Source organism: Melanotaenia boesemani, chromosome 23, assembly GCF_017639745.1.
Source record: "Melanotaenia boesemani isolate fMelBoe1 chromosome 23, fMelBoe1.pri, whole genome shotgun sequence".
NCBI lineage: Eukaryota > Metazoa > Chordata > Actinopteri > Atheriniformes > Melanotaeniidae > Melanotaenia > Melanotaenia boesemani.
Genome location: NC_055704.1, coordinates 10,165,908 through 10,187,040, shown reverse-complemented (window position 1 = coordinate 10,187,040; position 21,133 = coordinate 10,165,908). Strand labels below are relative to the sequence as shown.

Sequence of the window (21,133 nt, the reverse complement as noted above, 5' to 3'; positions counted from 1 at the left end):
TGAGAAGTTAAGGGGCGCAGGACTGCTTAAGCCTGAACAGGGCTATAATCTAAACAGGAAATCTAAAAGTCCAAAAGCCAAGCAGAAAACCTGTAAACAGGAAGAATTTTCCTTTCTGTAGATGAGACTCGGAGGTTTTATCCATAGAATAAAAGCAGACAAAGCTGAGTACAGATCCAGGTCTTAAAGGAGGAGGCCATCAGAGCACTCACAGGTGACTTGAATGAGCCATGAGTCAGCACCAGGAAGGGGAAGGCAGAAGCAGCAGACAAGCCAAAATACTGGAAAACCCAATGAAATGGTAAAATGCTGTAAATCCTGCTTAAGATATTAAGTGTGTCATCTTAAACCCTTCTTTATTTATTTATTTAAAAAATCAGATTCTTTACCTTGTCTTATTGTTTGACCAGGGGATCCAAAAGCTTTGCATGATACTGTTTATGGACTTACTGTAAGTCCAAATAACATTAAAATGTGCAATGGTCTGATTTTTTTTTTTTGTTTAGTACAATAAATAAATATCATTTAATCGCTGTAGGACAGTTTTTTAAACACCACATGATTTAAATTGAGTTGTTTTAGATTCACAACTTTAAACTCCTTTGATTTTAGCTTCAAAGCATTTATCTCACAACTTTAAATTACATTAGGCTCAAACTCTTATGAGGCAGGAAAGAATTTCATGGTTAACACCCTGGTTAACAGAGGAACTTCTACCTCCTCCGTTATGACAAAAAGGATCTGAAAATAGATCAGCAGCAGTGTATCATATTACAGTAAATTCCTTGTCCCATGATATTATCCAGTCCCACAACTACATAACAGCTTACCCTCATAGTAACAGAGCAAGACTGAGTTCCAGCCCTTCAAGCTTTGGTGTGTTGTATAGTCCAGATGGATGACTGGATCATATGAGAATTTGTAGAGATATCGAGGAGCTGCATTCTCACCACATGTAAATTTAAAATATTCACACATTATCTAAAAATGATGAGATTTAAAGTAATATTTTTCAGGTAAAAAGTCATATTTATGGAATTTAAAGTCATAATTATGAGATTTACAGTCACAGCTGAAGATAAAAAAGGTCATATTTTTGGAATAATTGTGAGAAAAAGTCATAGTTTAAAGATAAAAAGTAATAATTGGAAGATTTAAACTCAACATTATGGGATAAAAAAAAAGTCACAATGATGGGATTTAAAGTCATATTTATAGGATTTAAAGTCCTTATGAGATTTTAAGTAATGATGAGTAAAAAATAGTCAAAATGAGATGAAGCATGATAATTGTCAGATCAAAAGTCATCATTTAAGTAAAATTTTTATAGTTATGAGATAAATGTCATTTCATAGTTTGATTCAGGGTTTCAGAGGTTTTCATGGACTTAACATGTTAAATTAAGTATTAGTGTTTGGTTTTCTGCACATATGTCCCGATGTAAGCCCAGTTTCACCGTATTTAATTATCTTTTTTATTTATTTCTTTACAACACGCTAGTGGAAATGTGCTTTTCCATTTACCTCAGTAGAAAAGTTGTTAACCTTCATCAGGGACTGAAAAAATGTTATAAAACTGTTTCCCAAAGGTTTGGATTCCACCAATCTACAAAGAGATAATGTACAAATGCAAGGAATTCAAGACCTCTCCAGAAGACGTCAAACAACAAAGATCACTCCAGCTGCAAGTTTTATAGTTTGTAAAGCTACAAAGAAGGACTGGATAACTCCTAAGTTCATTCAATATCATGCAAGTTCATTTGTACGATACATTTCACGTACAAGACAATCAAAAGTGCTTTACTTAAAACATTAAATTTACAGTGCAGTGCAGGAAGCACTAAAATGTGCATTAAAAACTAATTTTAAAAAGAAAAGAAAAAGCTTAAACAAAAAAAGATAAAATGTGAGAAAAATGAAAAGTTCCAATTTGAATAATTCCCATTTGTTTTGATAAAAGGTAGCAAATACAAACGTTTTTAACTTTGATTTAAAACTGCTGAGAGTTTTAGCAGACCTGCAGTTTTCTGGGAGTTTGTTCCACATGTGAGGAGCATAAAAACTGAACGCTGCCTCTCCATGTTTAGTTCTGACCCTGGGAACAGAAAGTAGATTTGACCCTGATGACCTGAGGGATCTGGTTGGTTCATAGAGAACCAGAAGATCCTAAATGTATTTTGATCCTAAACCATTCAGTGCTTTGTAACCTAACAGCAGGATTTTACGTCAGTTCCTCGACAGACAGGAAGCCAGTGTAAAGGTCTGAGGACTGGAGTTATATGATCTAAGTTCTTGGTCTTAGTGAGGACTCGAGCAGCAGCGTTCTGGACTAACTGCAGCTGTCCAATGGACTTTTTAGGGAGACCCGTAAGGACAGTGTTACAGTAGATTAGTCTACTAAGGATAAATATGTCTTGCTAAGACATCAGTCCTTGAATCCTCAGTATATTCTTAAAGTGATAACAGGCTGACTTTACAAAGGTCTTAATGTGATGCTGAAACTCAGGTCTGAATCTATAGGACCATATTTAACTTTCTGCTTGCTTTTCTCACTAATTTCCAACACTCCCCTACAATCTTCAGTTTTTCCCCCTGCTGCTAAATCTACTGGCATGGTCCGCCTCAGCAAATTTGTGTATAGAAATGCAGTTTTTTGTTGCCTTCACTCAATCTGGATGTTAGATAATTTCCATTTGACTGTGTGTTTCTCAAATTTTAGTTTACCTTCGAGCAAAGTACTGACTTGTTTGAAAATCTGATGTTTATGCAAAAAAAAAAAAAACAAGAATTCACAAACTTTAACACACAAGTACAAAGTTATGTGATGCCGACTCAGTTTATATCATAGTTTTGAAAATGGACATCAGTGGAAGCTTGAAGTTGTTATCAGCCTCAGAGCTGCACAGACTAAACAGATGCTACAGCTGAAGGTCAGATGCCTTTTCACTGTGACAACGATGACTTCTTTTATGTCAACAATAAAACTGGCTGCTGGCTTGTTTTGTACTTTGTAGTTTTGTACTTTTACCTAAAACGATGGGATGTTTTGTAATATTTAAATAAACAGAGTGCAATGATTTTCAAATCTTTCTATTCCCATATTAGCAAATTTGGAATTAAATGGCAACAACATTATCTAAAAGAACTGGAACTGGGGCAACAACAAAATACTGGGAAAGTATTTGGCACAAATAAAAAACAACTGATGGAGCTTTGACAACTAATTAGGGTGATTAGCAACAGGTCAGCAACATTTCTGGGTGTAAAAGGAGCATTTCAGGGAGGCAGAGCCTCTCAGATGTACAGATAGGCAGAAGTTCACCAGTCTGTGACAAATGGCATCTTAAAATTACATCAGCCTAAAATTTTTTTAATCAAACAATCAAATATGCAGCAATGAGGGTCCAGGGCTGTTAACCAGCTAGAATCTTTATCAGACCAGAATGGGAAACATTCCTTCTAAGACTCCAGCCTTCCCAGACATCTACAGACAGAGATACTACACAATGGTAAACATCATCCTATTCCAAGTCTTTTAGAGATGTGCTGCTGCAAAATAAATGAAATAAAATGTGGGTTTATAAGATTTACAAAACATTCTGTTTTTATTTACATTTTGGATGGAAACTGCTCATATGCTTAAGAATTTAGGACAGTTACAGAACAACTAAACTGATGCTGCAGCCAAATCAACTGAAATGACTGCATATCTGGAGTGTTACAAGCCTAACTAAATAATTTCAACGAATGAAGACAGATGCTTCATGGCAGGAGAAATATTGCCTCTCTAGGTCAGCAGTGATTTGAGGTGCTTGATGGTTAGAGCAGTGAAGCACAGCCTGACAGATGTGGCCTGATGTTTGACATGCAGACTTACAGAAAACTGGAATGAGGGAGGTAGTACCATGATGGAGGAGAAATTATAGCAACATCATAACAGATCATGATATACAGATTCCATGATCAGAGCATATGGACTGTGTGGTGCATGTGTGTGTTGTTATGTCTGTGTGTGAGTCTCAGAGTGAGATACTGACAGCGTACATGTGTTCGTGGGAGTGCACTCACCCTCTGCCCTACTTTCTGACTGATGATGCTGCACAAAAGCAGGAGAGGGAATATCCCACAATGCCACACTGCTCATCCTGTGGGACAGATGGATGGATGAGTAGATGGATGGGCAGACAGATAAGAATAATTATAAAATGGATTTATGCTACATAAAAAAAAAAAAAACACACAAAAAAAAAAAAAAAACACAAAAAAACGTCTTTCTTGTCGAGACCCGCACAGCAGATCGCGCTTTTTCAGTTTTTAAACTTGTGTCATGTCACAGAGATTTAAATTCCCCATTTCCGGTATTGCATTAGAAAATAAAAGTTTCTTTGAAAAGTGTCAAACAGGATTTTATTATGTGGTGATTACCAAATGAAAACTATAGGAACATGAAAATGAGCTTATACAGCCCATCATGCATCAGCTTTTGAAAGTAAAGGAGTCCATAGAATAGCAGTTTACCTGGGTTTGACTAATTAACGGTAAATTACTAATAATTCCATTTTAATGGGAAAAATATCTGATAGATTTGGTACTTTATTTTATTTACAACAAATATTGTATGGTATGCAGTCGTAAAGTTGTCCCTACACCAAATATAATATTGGAGACTATGTAGAATTTATACTAGGTGTATTTAAAGTAGAGAGTGAAGAGGAACTAAATATGCGTTTATTGAAAGGTGTGTCTAGAAAAAAAATTATATGGGGACCTGGCAAGTGAATAAACTTGAAAAGGAGTGACAAGTGTAAATTAAACTATTTTTAAAAAAAAAAAAAAGATCTATTTTTTTTCTTTAATGATTGTTATAACTACATTTATCTAATGTAAACAGTAAAGCAACATTTGTAAAAAACAACAAAAGAATCAACAACAAAAAAAAGTAAGTGATGTATATTTCTTTTATTAACAAATTTTTACTTAGGATGGTCCTGCATTATATGACTTTAATCACTGCTGCACAAACACTTATACAAAAGGTCAGTTTGAGGCAAATCACAAGATTTATCAGCAGCGTTCTCAGTTAACTTTGCACTGGTGGTTTTATGACTTTCACATCATATTCATTAAATTTAAAACAGTTTGACAGATAAATAGTATCACTCACATTAGCACATTAGGGGTAATGATGTTGTAAATATGCTGCATTATGATGGATAACATTTAAGTGTTGTAGAATAATATACATCACGTGATGTATTCACATATACTTGGATATGTGAGGTTTACCCAGTTTAGTCGTTTTACACTAAATATTTTTTTAAATTTGAGAGATGGTTGGATTTCATTTTGAACGGTAGACATCCCGTTTCCGACGTGATGTTGTTAGCTTGACATAGCTCACTGCTAGTTGGTTCAGGGACTCGTGAGTGCAGTTCAGTCTGTTGTCCAGGCGGCTGCGCGTGCTGCCGTACCTGGCTGCGGCAGATGAAGACGGTCAATGGTCGGAGACCTTAGCGGTCAAGCAGCTTAAAACGATAACGCTGTATTTTTTCTTTTTATCTTTTGTTTAGTTTTCCCCCCGCAAACATTCCACTTATTCACACCTTTTCGCCACCGGCATCTGTGTCCCGTCACAAGCCGGGGGAGAGAGAGCGGGGGTCCAGCGCGGGGCGAGACAGCTAGGTCCGACCAGCATGGACCCCCAAGCTAAAGACCACACCAGCCCGGTTTCAGGGGTCTTCAGCGGTCGTTTGGCCTCCCTGGGAGCCGACGGGGGTGACTCGGAGTCCGGAGCCGGCTCGGAGGAGGCTGCCGTTGGCTGCTGCAGCGATACATTCAGCAGTCTTCCCGACATGGAGCAAGAGACTCTGGAGGAGAAATTAAGGGGACTGGCGTTCAGAAAACAGACCTCGTATAGGTGAGTGGAAAGGATGCTGGGACTGGATGTCGGTCAGAGCAGGAGGGAATAACGAATTTATTCACGTGTTTCTGCTTATATTTGATTGTTTTCGCAATAATCCGTATCTGGACAGAATTTTCGTGGTCCTCATGTTCATATGATAAAAGCTAACGCTATTTTAACATTTACATTTTAGCTAGCTGGGACTTTAGATTACAGCATAGTAGTAAACAAAAGAACGGTCACAGTTCAGCTCATATTGTTAGCCTAATAGCAAACTTTTCATATAAAACTACACATGTGGTAACCCAGGCTTGTTCAGGCTACACGTTACAATGCCGTTAACCACAACATAAATATCCACACAAAGCAGGAGTATTTAAAACCCAATCACAGATGGATCCAAGCAGTTTCACATACACACACTGCATGCATTTCCCTGTGGTGTGGCCCTGTTGTGGTGGAGCATGTGAAGGGGGAGGGATAGAAACATTATTGATTTGTGAGCACTCTGTTTGTGTGTATATAAATGTTTGTGTGTGTATTAATGTGTGCGTGTGAATGCCAGCAGCAGCCTACAACACCCCAGTGCGACTGGCAGCTGTTGTTGATAGTGAAAACTGTCCACATAGACACGCAGCAGTTTTAGTTGTCAGATGTCTTAATAACAATTAGTTGGTGACACTGTGGCAAAATAAAGCCACTTTTTTATCAACAACCTCAAACTTTAAGCACAGAGGCTAAATATGGTCCTAAATTTGAAACAAGAATAACAAAATTAAATATTGAGGTCATAAATTCAGACTGTTTTTATCTTTTTGGGGGGGGGGATTCATTTAATGAAACATGAAAAGCACAGGGGCTTTTATGAAAATAATAATTAATGTTCCAATCAGATTAACCATGCCTCATGTAAACATATTACAGCTGAATTAATTGGCTCATTTGCCATGGGAAATTCATTTAGAAAAGGAGATTGCACATAACAATACAGCTACAATCCATTTGATTGAAAATAATTTGTCCTGTTGAGTGTTTTCCAATTTGCTTGGAGTATCTATGAGCATTTTAAAATCCTGTCTGTGTGAAATGCACTGTAAGGGAAAGACATTACCTAGCAGCTGCTACGAACTTTAATCGTTTTTAAACTTACAGAATCAGTTTACAAAGATGAAACTGTTACCTTTATTAAAAAAAGAGGCGAATTTGGTTAATGCACTCTTGAGGAGAGGCTGACATCAGCTGAATAACTGAAAAACCACTAAGAAGTCTTGGAATGAGTAAAACATTTTGCACGTTTAGAGGAGTATTGACTCAAATCTTCATATGGAATTTAATATTGAAGATTTGATTTAATTTAAATTGACATTTAAGTCAGGAACTGATGTTGGATATTTCCTTTCTGTAAAATTGTTTTAATTTTGGTAATCTCAAACCTATGTAAAGGACTACATTATTTAGGTCATGACAAGCTAAGGGTAAAATTAAAAGCTTTGCATCCAACAATGCTCCATTTCCTTGAATCTCTTTGCTTGTTCTTATTTCGTTTGTGCTGAGTATTAAATAAAATGTTCTCTCTGTGAAGCTTCTGTAAACCAACAGCTGGTTAACTTACCTGAGAATAAAGATAGGAAACAGTTAATCTGGCCAAGTAGTACAAAAATGCCTTTTATTTTATAAAAAGGTTATCTTTAATATTTAGTGCAGGATATACAGGATTTAACATTTTTTCTGCTCACATCACCCTGTGGTTGATAGCAGTTTCCTGTCCCTTTATTCAGTTTGGTCAGTGGCTTCAGTGGAATCCCTAGTTGGATTAATTTCATCTGGAAAGAGAACATTCAGCTCATGTCTCTGTAGAGTTTGTTACTCCCACCACAGTGCATGTTGGTGAAAGAAGGATGTGGAAATAATTGTCCAGATGGCTATAAAGTCTGACGTTTGACTGTTAATGAAAAACTGTTTTATTGACTGTGAATTTATTCGACTTTCCCTCATTTTAAATGGAGCTTATCATCAAGTTTTCTTCATCCAAGAGAATGTGTGGTGTGAAAATAAGAATTTGGCTTGATTATATTTGTAATGCTCCATGGTATGCTGATCGTATCTTTGGACATGTTGTTTATTACAATACAAGAACAAATAAATCTGTGTGCCTCTGTCTTCTTCCAGCATTTATCTGCCATACATGATATGGCAGACTGAGGAGCCAGTTAGGTGGCCATATCTTGATTTGCTCTGATATTTGTCATGCATTTGGCTACGGATAATGTGCAAAATTTCCTCTTCATTGAATCAGCCATGTGGAGTAAAAGGAGTTAGCTAGTTGAGGAAGGTGGTTTGTGAGAGGTAGTTTACGTAGCTTTGAAGCATCCAAGGCCAAGAAGTGAATTACCGTATGTGGTGGTATGAAAAACCTCAGAAATGATGCCGTTGAACATCAAAGGCTATGTGTGTGTGTGTGTGTGAGTGAGGGGGTATTCTGTGCTTATAGCAGCATGAGACACGTGTAACTCATCTGCCAGAAATTCATCACACTATGTCTCTGTGTGTTTTCCCAGAATGCCCTGTGTGTCCCTCCTTTTATCTATTCTTAGACGTCTGACCCGTCTGGCTGCATGATAACATTTCCTCAGTCAGAAATACGGTGGATTTGTGTGTGTGTGTGTCATCTCGACCAGTTAGTCAGCATATTAGTGTGTCTCCAAGACATTACTTCAACTAGCTAGTCAGTCCACCGACTTCACACTCAATCTGTGAGTGAGTCAGCGGCTTGTACTTCCTGCCTATCTGTGACTGTCAGATATCACTGTCTGATATCTGTGGTGTTGAAAGTCTTAGAATGTGATGAATCTCAAAAGTTCCCAAAAAAAGAGCCTAATAGAGCTTTAATCTTGTTCTTAGCAGCAAATAAACATTTTCTATGAGTATCCCCCAGAATATGTGCCAAAATCCACTGCAATATTCTTAACAAGGAAAATAAAAGAAGACAACAAAATACATTTAGGCTAATTTACCCTTTAACATTTTACACTGTTAGAGATCTCAGTGCTGTGGAAGATCCATACACACAACAGCTTAGCACCTCCTTCTCATGCTGGCCACCAGTGTGGTCACATTTAGCTGTGAGATGGCATCTCATTCCTCAACCAAGAGTTGTTAAAAGTCCATCAGCGTGGTTGTGATGGTCATTTTAGCACGTGCAGTACACCCAAGCTGATTCAGCAAGTCTTTGGGTTGAGATGAGGTCTGGATTGTGTAGATATGGAATCAGTGGCTCCAGAATCTTATTCTAATATATCTGTGAATGAAAAGGTGCTATCATTCCTCATCTAGGAGTAGCTACATGAAATTGAGTCATCTTCCTCAAGTCCCAAGCAGCCAGGGAGACATAAGCTTCAAGGAGTTAACAGGTTTCAGGGCGAGACAAGGCCAATATACCAAACAGAACTACCTGACAAAGATAACCCATGCCAAACAAAACAAACAAACAAACAAAAAAAAAATCCATCAATTTACTTGCCTGGACTAACAGAATCAGGAGACGAGGGAATAAAAAGAAAACTGCAGCCCACCCCTACAAACTCCCAGGAACCCCACAAGTGGCTTACAGAACTGCTGTTGTGTGGACAAGCTGTGGCTGGTTGAGAGAAGAGCAGCTTCTTTGCTTTCAGCCCAGGGCCCTCAACTTTTTCTTATGCAGAGATTTGTGCATATTTTGTGTGTGAGAACATTTATGTGTGTGTGCAGAATTTACTATTTTGTACTTTTTCTTGAAATGTTCTTAAATATAAGAACAACTCCGACCAGGCATACGCACGGAATCTAGTGGTGAAACAGGGAAACTGCATTGTTTGTGCAGGTGTCACAGCAATCTCAACATCCGCATTTTTTTATTTTCTCATAATAATAATTACTCAATTAGTAATCTTTTAGACAAAAATATGTAGCTTCATTGGTTTGAAAACTTATCACAGACACCTGTGACAGGCAGGTGAGAACAAAGCATCATTGATCTGACGTTATCAAATAATATTTCAAGCTCTGCTGTGAGCGTTAGCACATGATCAGCTGATCTGATCGCTGAGATCATTTCTGATCAGATGCTGAAAGAGATCCTGTCAGAGTTCTGCCGTGATATGGGATCTGTGCTGCAAAGTTATACTGAGTACCATCGCGGTGAATATCCAGGTGGTTTGACCATCTGTCCTGGACGCATCTTTTCTCTGGACCAAAACACATTTAATTCTCTTGAACAATTCAAAATCAGATCAAAGAAAGTGCTGCAATGATGCTGGGTATGTGTTAGTAAGTAAGACCAAATTAAGCCTCCTTCATCTCTACAAAACATGGAAAACAGTCTGAGGTTAACCATAAAGATTTACAGGATAAAAAATACGATATCCAGGAGGACGTTCTGTTGGTTTCTATCCTCCCCCAGCAGCAACACTTATGACTTTTATTTCTATTATTATACTTTGATATCAGATGATTTAATAATATATCCCTTTAAAAAAATTGCCAGACATCTCCCCTTGATCCCGAATAATTTACTACACTTACTTCTTGCTTTAACATTTTTATGCAGTATACTGTTTCAGAAAATTGTTAAATAATATTTATTTCCTACACTTAAACTTTTGCACTTGAACTTGCTATTTCCGCGTGACTTCTAAAGGGGCATGCTGTTTCTATATCTGGTTAAATGAGGATGTTTCTGAATGCAAATGACCATGAACAGGGCATGATTTAAAACATGCACGATTTATCTACAGCTGATTACTGTCTAATGTGTGTAAAACTGGCGTCTACATGTTTGATAAATCTGGATTTTTTTGTACTCAATGCCATTCTAAGTATCGTTCATAGGATGAAAGAGCTGCTGGAAGTTGCACCAATCCTGGCTCTGCACCGGCACACTCAAATTTGAATAGGTACTCACCCCACACCACACCAGTCACAGCAGTGCCAATCAGACAGCACTTTAATGTCAAAACAAGAGTGAATACCAACAGGAGATTATTGCAGGGGATTTTGGTACATTTTTGGGGGGGCATTACCCCCATTTAAAGCTGTGTTGCTCACTCCACAGAACCATGTTATACCTCATTGGAAATGTGAATAATCAGGCTTTCTACTGATGTAGAATACCACACCAAATGGTATTATTAAAGGGTAGAAATAATCAAACACAAATTTCCTTTTTTTTTTTTATAAATTTATGAAAAACTACAATGTGGAGGGGGTGAGGACCCAAGTGCAGGCTTACAGAGGCAAGAGGCAGACCAGTGCAGGTAAAAGGTTTTAATAACGTAAAACTTCACTTACATAACAAAAGACAGGGCATGGGACTAAAATGTGACATGGACTACATCAACTAACATTAGACAGTTGGTAATGGACTGGCAAAGATGAACTGAAACCAATGACTTAAATACACTGAAGGAGTAGACACAGGTAAGGTAAATGAATAAACAGACCAGGTGAACTAATTGCAGGAACCATAAAGCAACACAGAACTAAAACATGACCCTAAATACCAAAAACCAAGAATATAATCCAAGAACATAAACCGTGATCATGACTAAAAACATCAAGTTTTTAACATTGTCAAAGGCAGACTAAGCTAAAATGTTTAGTTATTGTTTACAAACTGGACCCAGGTCAACAAAACCGACACACAGCAGCGGGATGTAAGCCTGCCAGAGAGTGAAATTAAGAGACGCTGCAGGAGAAAGTAACCAGGCTGAGCTGTGCAGTAACATTTAGACACTGCTAGTTCAAATGACATAAAAAATCAAGCAAACCGTTTATGTGTGAGGATTTTTCCTGCTGTGATGTGTTTGCTATTTTCCCTCTTGAAAGGAAGTCTTTCTCAGAATTACTTTACATTCAAATAAAACTCAATCATTAGGAGGTACAGCTTGTAAATTCTGAAATGTACTTTGCTTTGTACACCAAAGACTGCAAGACTTAGTCATTTGTTTGTTTCAGCCATTGCTAGGAATTCAACAGGTGAATAGACAGCAGTTTTAATAACTTCATGTTGTCCGTGACTGGTAAACACACCAGATACCCCTGAACTCTGTCCATGCTGGTAAACATACCACTACAAGCTGCTTGCCCAAGAAGGAAAACACAAAGAATCAAATGTTTTGTTTCATCATGCAGCTTATCATACAGGGAGATTTTACCTCCGCCTTCCAGGGATATGTTGCAGAATCAAAATGCCACACGACAGGATTTTGTAACACTATCCCTGCACTATTTACAGCCCACTTCACAAACAAAAGATCGCAATTAGTGTGTCTACAGCCCGGCATACTCTGGTTTCACGTTGTCTAGGAGTCTGCAGGACAGTATGCACAAGGAATTAGAAGAAAGACTGAAAAACAAGAGGATGGGAAAAACATAAAAAAAAAGATTTAAATGTATCTCATGTCACTGCTACTGTGTACCACCTGCAGGGGTAAACAGTGATCAAAGGCCTTTCATCATCTGATGCTACCAGAATATAAAACTCTATTCAGCTTTCAATTAGGACAGAACACTGAGGAGAGGAGCAGAATAAAAAGATAAGAAAGCTGACCAGAGACAGAGAGGTATAAAGGCTGAATGTTTGATGCAAAGTCAAAGAACAGTCATTACCCATGAAAAAGAAAGAGATCAAAGCATGGAAAAAATGAAGGGGATGATAGTAATGAGTGGCTGATAGTGACACATTATAAGGCAATTACTTTATTACCCAGTGGAGAACTGATATTAGGTGGAGCAATAAAAGTGAACATGCTCTAAAAATAAAACAAGCCTGGTGACTTGTATGAAGCTGCAAAAGAACAAGGCATTTAAGGTCTCTGACATATTTAGAACAATTAGAGCCTCAGCTGCTGCTCACTGATGCCAAAGTTCCTGGTGAAAATAAAATCATATGGATGTTTATATTCCAGTGTGGCAAATTTTACAAGACCTTTTCTTTAGACCTGAAACAGCCAAAAATGAAAGGGAGAATTCAGATTTAGAAACCTCTGTAATGTCATTGTACTTACAGTTATTGTGTAACAGCAGTGCAGTACAATAGCCTTTGCTATCCCTTGGGAAATTAAATCTGAAAGGCCAAAGCAGAAGGAATACACAGCAGAGCCCAGCAAGGATTGTAGTCGTAAACAGGAACAGTTAAAATCCAAACCACAGTTAAACAGATATGTCATCTCTTGATGCATTTCTTAGTTGAGAAGCAGATTTTGACACAAATATAGCCCTCGCTGAAAGGTCGTAATGATTTAAGGTCACATCTGTTATCCCACGTGTTTGGATGACAACAAAGTTGGCCATGTTTTGTTTCCTAACTTGGAATTTCCACTTTCTACCACACACAGTGTTGTGGCCTCAGGGATGGCTGGTGTCTGTCACTCAACCTAGACTGAACTCTCAACAATAGTCTGAGGAATAAACAACAGTCATTTTGACAAGTTCCCGCAGGAATTGTGTAGTTCTATTAATGATGGCATCATTCCACTTTTGGGATATCCAGCTGTTGTGCACGGTGGCTTATCATTATGTTATTAATCCTGCCTGTGCTTTTAAAAGTCAAATGACAGTCTGTGATGATACTCAGAGGATGAGACTCTTTGTAGACTTTTAGTCTTGTGCTACATTAAGGGTACCTTATTTGTATTATATTAAATATTTCAGCAGACATCTTTCCATCTCCGTTATCTCTGAACTTGCACCTGCACCTTTACGGGATAACATACAGTAGAAAGACCTGCTCGTTTATAGCCAATGTACAAGCTTGTTTTATGGTGCAGGCTTCCTAAATTTAGCGCAATTCTTGGCTTACAGTTGGGGCAGCTTAAAGACGCTCATGAATTTTTAAACAGACGATCAGAGCACCGATTGTTGATGAAATACAAGGCTGACTGACACAGTTTTCCTTCTCTCGTCCACAGAGCGGATGAACAGATACACATGCATATTCATGATTTTCATCCCCTGTTAAGAAGAATGAGCCAATTCAAAAGACATGTAGAGCTGATATTTGCTTTTGTCGACTACTCTGTTGCAGAACCTCTTTTTATATTGATAAATTGTGGATATACATGGCTGGAAATGAAAAGCATTAAAGATGTCAGGGAAATGTAGAAGTTGTGAGCAGAGCTGTGAGAGATGGACATACAATAGCTATTGTTTGGAGCCTTGTGCCAACTGTGTTCCCCTGATTTGATTGTTTTAGCCCGGATACAGAAAAATTGTGTTTTTTCTTTTGTTTTAGAACAACACAACACAGATGGCTTCAAAGGAAAATCAATTAAATGATTGAGTTCTAATTTGTAGGCTACATGGCATGTGAAAGGACCTTTTCTTTCCCTGTACAGCTGTTTGAGAGCCCCATTGCTCTGGAAGACTGCATATGGTCCAGTTTTTAGGCCAAATCACTTAAAAATGTGTGATATAAGGCACCTTGCATCATTGTAAATTCTGAAGCTTTTCCACACCATGAACTTCATACAGAGAGTTGCATAGATGGAATTTTAGCACCAAATATTGTCACAAATTTACAAGCAACTGCTTCTAACCTTTTTATTTTTTAATGCATCTTTATCAAAATTTAAATATAATTTATTTGTATTATTATTAATTATTTTAATATTTAATTATATTTTATTTTATCTCAGTCTGTTTTTAAAATATATATAATTGTAAATAAAGTTAGGCGTTGGTGTGAGAGCTCGGAGATTTCAGCTGTAGACCACTAAGACTAAAGCTCCTTTTTAAAGAATAGTTTTGGTTGTTTATGCTGATGCATGATGTGAAACATAAAATTATCATAAGAAGATCACAAAGGAGTCAAATACTGATTTGAGTGTCAATTAGTACAGCACTGATTGAGGATCATGGGGCTATTAATCAACTACCTAATTACTTCTGTTGCAGTTAATTTATAAATCTTGTTTGAGTCAGTTGGGTGTCTTGTATGTACAGGTGTTACATACATAAACATGCACCAGTTTCAGTAAAAACCTAGTGGAATTTACAGCTAAAAATCTTTTACTTCTCAGCAAATTTATGTGCTGATTTATCATCATTGCTTTGGTAAATAAAATGTCTGAAAATAGGAAATGATAACCCTGCAGATTCCGGAGGATTCAAGATGTTGGATTCACTTCTCTTTTATATTTTTAATTGACATATTAAAAAAAAAAAAAAAAAGTGAAAGAGATTTTCTGGACCGATTATAATCTTTTATTGAACTAGATTTTTGTGCAGGATAGATGCTTGTTCGCTGAAGGGACTCTTATCCTACCCTCTTGAATAATGCGTTGTGCATATGTTAGTGTGTGTGAGCATGATGATTTGAAGTGTTACTCTGCTACACTGACTCACATCTCCTCTCGTCTTTTTTTTTTCTTCTACACACATAATATAGCCAGACAGGGGCGTCGGTAAAAACCCTTTCCACCCTCTGCGAACAGTGCTGTTCCAGTTGGCCGATGGTGTGTTTGTGTACACTTATGCATATCTATCATTTCTGCTAAGAAGAAGACTGATGATGTCTTTTTTTGGAACAGTGGGATTTCTGACTTATCTCCCACTCCTTTCCTGGCCTTTTCAGGAGTGTTTTTGAGAGTACACGCCAGAGTGTGCATTGGGGTATTTTGCCCATAATGCAGTGTGCTGAGGCATTAAGAGGGATTGGCTAACAGGAGCCGCTCCTTATTAGTCGTCTGGCTGGCTGTAAGAGGCTTTTCCTACTTAAAAATGAGGGCTGAAAAAAAAGAGGGCAAAAGGCGAAACAAGAGAAAAGAGAAGTGTCTCTTCCTGGAGCAGTAGAGAAGAGGAACCTGGTTGAAGAGAAACCTTGTTTTGAAACATTAGTCAATTACTTCCTTTACCCAGAAGACATCTAATCTGATTGTGACAGAAGTGTTTGTTTCACATATTTTGTAAAGCTCAGAACTGTAGCTGTAGGCTTTCTCTGATCTATCTAGTAGCTTGTAAGAAGAAACTATCCTTTTTTAGATATAGAAAGTGACTTAATGGTAGCAAATAATTACCAAAAAGACAACAGGATGGGAAATAAACTAAAAACTATAGGTCTGACCACATATTATTCTGAAATAGGACTAAAATAAAATAAAATTTAAAAAGCAGCAGGACAGCACAGCCCCCCTGGTTACTGTTCCCTGACAATTTATATATAGTGCGTGTCTGTTTACATTCCTTGGATGTAAAAGAATGGTGCAGGCCTAGAATAGGTTGTAAATGTTGTCATGGTTTAGCACAGTGCAGCGCACATGTTTCCATTTAAAAAAATAACAAGCAATCCTCACACTCCTCCTCGAAGTGTCCATGTAGAAATGGCTCCAAAAGCCAAAATACCAGATAGAAAGAGAAAATGTAGTTAAATACTTGATAGTTATATACATAGATCTGCTGTAATACAAGTAGTTAATATAGTCTTTATAAGTCATTGTTATAAAATGACTTACTGAACTCTGAAATTTGAAATAACCAAGCCGGACACATTTACACACCAACTGTGAGAAACTGTGTCTGGCTCAGTGATTGATTGCATAGCTAATTGTCTGACTCAGTGACTGGACCGGGCTGCTAGCTGTTAGCGATTGCAGATACTGTTTGTTTTCAAGCTGCTAAAAGAGGTCAAGCCTGCACAACTTTGATGTAGGGGTCTTTATCAGTAAAAGCTGTTTGATAAACTAGACAGTAAGCTGGATGATTGGCTGGCTTGTAGATGCACTTTTTTGCTTAATGTGCTTGGTAGCTGTTTTAATGATTCCCTGGCTGGAGGGCTTGATATCTGGATTAAACTGCAGAAATTTGGCCTTTTGATTACTCTTTTTAGTTCCTAAGACTGATGTGGCTATCTGGCCACAAAGTCTAATCTAAATCAGAGGGGCTTCTGTTTTTTTTTTTTTATTATATCACATTTCTTCATGGTTGTGGCTTTAATTTTTTTTAAATTATTTTTCATGTTTGCAATACTAAAATAATCACAAAAAAACAAGCGGACGTGGAACAAGAGCTCACAGCTGGTGTGAAATCAGAAAAGTCGAGCTCAGCTAAAAAAACAGAAAATAGAACAAAGAGAGAAAAGAAAGCCTTGATGTGTTTTCTTGGTGTGTTTTTACTTTGAAAGTAGCACCTCGTCGCTCTTCCAACGTGTCCATCTGTCTCGATAATGAACCTGTGGAGTTAACCGCTGAGGTGACACTGACTCCATCACTGCAACTCTGACTCCTCCTCTCTTTCTGTTTTCACTAGAGCTGGCTTGGTTTTATCGCATGATGTGTGTGTAATTATGTGTCACAAAATAAGTAAATGAATAAAAAGAAAAAGTAGCTATAGATGAGAGATGAACAGAAAACAGGACAAGATAAAAATGTGAGAAGCTTGAACGAAGATTTAAGTAATTGTACACCAACTGTAAAAACTTACACTGATTTGATAGTAAATTAAGTACACCGGGATTAAAAAAAAACATTTTAGTGATTGCGATAGCGATTTAGTATGTGTAATTATTAATTTTAAGAATATTAGGTTAAATATTTGGACGGTAAAAGTTTTGAGAAAGTATTTATATATAAACATTTATGGGAGAAACTCTTCTAAACACCAGTTTATTATTGATTTAGTAACTATAATGATAATTTAACAGTTTAACAGGTTTTTAGATGTGACTATACCCATTCAAACAGTTGAAATTAATTCTTTTCTACTGGTGGGCATTTAATAGGGATCTGGAAAATAATCAAAACTTTGATATCTTAAGATGTGAAAGATTCTGAATCAACATAGAATATCAAAAATCAATTTTCTATATATTAATTGATAAGGTTGATAACTAAAACTGAGTCTGTATTCGGTCTTAAAATTGTGGCTGTTTATGTTTCGCAACTTCTTATCTTTATATATCTTGTCGGCACAGCAATTCCCACCATTTACTGTAGTTGTTGTTTTCTAACGAACTGTTGGTGCTGCCAGAGCCTGCTTCTGAGATGTTATGCTCAGTAAATGTGTGTTCTGTAAATTATTTTGTAAATTATGTCCACTCTTGAAGCCCAGAGTGCAGCACCCTCTTTAAAGGTTTGCGTGAGCTGTTGTGTTCCTATTCATGACATTTAAATCCAAAAAGCAAATCTCTACCTTTGCATGTGGAGCCAGGTGTTAGCAGGTTTTTATTTGCCTTAAGAGAAAGGAGACCTTTCAATTTTTTGGCATTAGCCAAAATTGATCAAATAAAAAGTAGCTAAAAGTTGATTTTAATTTTCCAGGCATTGAGAGAAAACCTCCACATTTCAGCCTCCTCATGCTTCCACTGTTTTAATTGGCTGCCTTCTCTGATCTCAGATTTTTAAACTCTGATCCTTTAAATAGTTTTACTCTGAGCTTTTCTACCAGATGGACTCTGCAGCAAAGGGACTGACGAAAGGGCATTTTATTATTGCTTTTGCTCTCATTGTTTTATTGTGTGGTATAATCATTTTTAAAGGTATTCCAGTGGGGTTTTGATGGATGAAAGCGATCCACGGCTCTGTTGCCAAATGGTTGTGCTGACTAATTTGGTGGAGCTCACAGCCAGCTGCTACTTCCACACAGACTCGATGGTCTGGAAGGATTTGAGTTTTTACTGGGACTGATTTAGATGCTAAAAAAAAATTCAACATGTTATTCTTAACTCTTCTCTACTTCTACTCCTGTACCTGTAACTGTACATGTTTCTGCTATTTATAGTTGTGTGTTTAGACACACACAGATATGCTCTCCCACATCCACAAACGTGTGTGTGCTGCATGGATTAAAAGGCCTCGCAGAATGGTCTCTTCTGTCTTTCTGTGTGCGTTGTGTGTCTATGCAGGTAGGATTACCAAGCTCTGATCATCTCTCAGCACTCAGAAAGATGAGTCCCTTCTCAAAGCTCTCTCTCACACACAAGTACACACACACACACACACACACACACACATGCATGTACACATTATATTAATGTGACTCGGTGCTCCAGTAATAATGCATTTGCTTTAACCTTCTCTCTTTTTTTCTCCGGTTAAATGCTTTTGTCGCTTTTCCATTTTGTTCCTGACTCAAACTGATGCTCACAGACACACACACACACACACACACACATGAGGACACCCACACAACACACACTCATGACCCTGCAGACCTCAGCTGAGGAGACACGCTATAATTAGTGAGACGACATCTTTATCTCACTCTCTCTTTCTATGTGTGTGTGTTTGTGTGCACTAATTGCTCAGGTTAAATGAGAGTCATCAGTAAATGATTAATTTTATTAGCCAGCTGTACCCTGAGGTTACAGCAACAGCACACTTAGCTGTTTTGCGACTCTCCCACTTAATCACTTCATACTTTTAAAACCTAATTTTCCTTCTATAGATAAAAATAATGATTTGTTGTAACTCCTCCATTTGAATTGATTTTAATCTTTCTTTTGCATTCCTTTCCCTGTCATTCCTCTTCTTTTATCTTTCTCTGTCATATTCTTAGCTGTCTTCTTTGTGTGTCTATTCTAAGCAGTAAAGGTCAGATACAGATGCACAGCGTGACTCTAATGCCACCCCCACATTACATGCTCGCTCTCTCACACACACACACATAACACACTGACAGACTGTGTAATTATGTAGGTGTCAAAGGAGGATGTGAGATAGAGGGAGCATGGGTGAAGAGAGGGTAGTATCACTTTTATGCTCTGCCCCTGGTTCGTGACATGTATTAATTGATTGTAGAGTGAGCTGTACATACAGTATCATCATTGTCTGGCGGACCGTACAAATCTGTATGTAAGTGTGTTGTTAGTGGAACATAAGTGTAACATGGTGTAGTGATGTTATTGACTCAAACCTAAAGTTTATAATCAATTAATGTTCTGAAAGTATGTTTGAAACGAAGAAACTATGCCAGAATATAAGAGCGTAATTGTTGCAGCTTGTTAGACTTCTGACGTCTAATTTGGCATCTGTCTTACATCCTGTCTGTTCGCTGAGCTCTTTTCAGCCAGTAAAAGTCAGCCGGACGTTGACTCTTGATCTGTCCCTTTCTCTCTTTCTTTTCCTTGCCTCCTCTGATCATGTCCTCTTGTTTTTCTTTGCTGAAGAAGTGATAGTACGCATTCAAAACTCCCCAATGAGTGACATCTAGTTGCTGGTGTGTGTCTGGCTATTGCAAAGCACGGACAAATATTTCTACTATTTAATTGAACTCAAATGGATTCTAGCTGACATGTTTACATGGATGCTAGATAATGTGATCTGAGCAGTTGTGTGTTTACATGAGGAATTGTTGTTGTACGAAGATTTTATCAAATTGTATTAAATATTTGAACAACTTTCAACTCTTTTAGTGTTTCCAACAAAAATGCTCATACTCAGAAAAATATACACCACAGATATGATCATAAAGACTGCATTAGGAAGATATAAGCGATGCCTCTCGCATTATTATACTGATTTGATGTTTGATCAGATCGAAAGTGCTCCATGTACATGCAGCTTCTATTTAGTGGTTGTTTTACACATTTTTAACTACTTTGTTAAAATTAAATATATAAAATAAAGTGATCCTGTGGTAAGGGATTGCATCAAATACCTTTTTTCTTGATCATGTATTATAAACTAGACATTCTAATTAAATACAAGACTGAGAATTGCATTGTTTGGAACTAAAAACAAAAATACAGATTTAATCTTTTTCAGTACAAATATGAGACTGTTTTACATTTTTCTGTGAGATGGGGTTGATATTTCATTGTATTACATTCCTCAAATGACTATATATTAGATCAGTCTGAATCCTCAAAAGTAGAGGAAAAACTATCTCCATTTTTAAAAGCTTAATCTTTACAATATTACTATCTTACTGAACCACTTCAGTATTTCACATACTGTACATTACATATAAACAAGAAACCACAAAACACATGTAATGGCTACAAGGGGGTGTAACAATACATTGATTGGCATCAACAGTCATTTTATGAGAAAAATAACTGATTGTTTATCATTTAAATGTCTGGTTGATCTCAGGCATAACATTATAAGTTGATATTTTAGTTGCTTTTTACGGTTAGATATGAATGCTAGTGAAAGGGTTAAATCAGCATGTGATGTCATTTCATATGAATCTGTGGCTTCTGAATCGAGTCAAGCTGAAATAATTTTGTGGCAGTATTTGTGATATCTGCAAATATTAA

At 37.2% G+C, this 21,133-nt stretch overlaps 1 protein-coding gene across 5 annotated transcripts in view; it reads left to right on the top strand.

Moving 5' to 3' along the window:
- Positions 1 to 5,424: 5,424 nt before the first annotated feature.
- Positions 5,425 to 21,133, top strand: part of dgki (diacylglycerol kinase, iota) — an 81,389-nt gene continuing 65,680 nt past the window's right edge. For all 5 annotated transcript variants that reach the window (XM_041977125.1, XM_041977128.1, XM_041977127.1 and 2 more), the window contains exon 1: positions 5,425 to 5,916. In XM_041977125.1, coding sequence (XP_041833059.1) covers positions 5,693 to 5,916 — 224 coding nt within the window. In that variant the 5' untranslated portion in view covers positions 5,425 to 5,692. The remainder of the gene's footprint in view (positions 5,917 to 21,133) is intronic.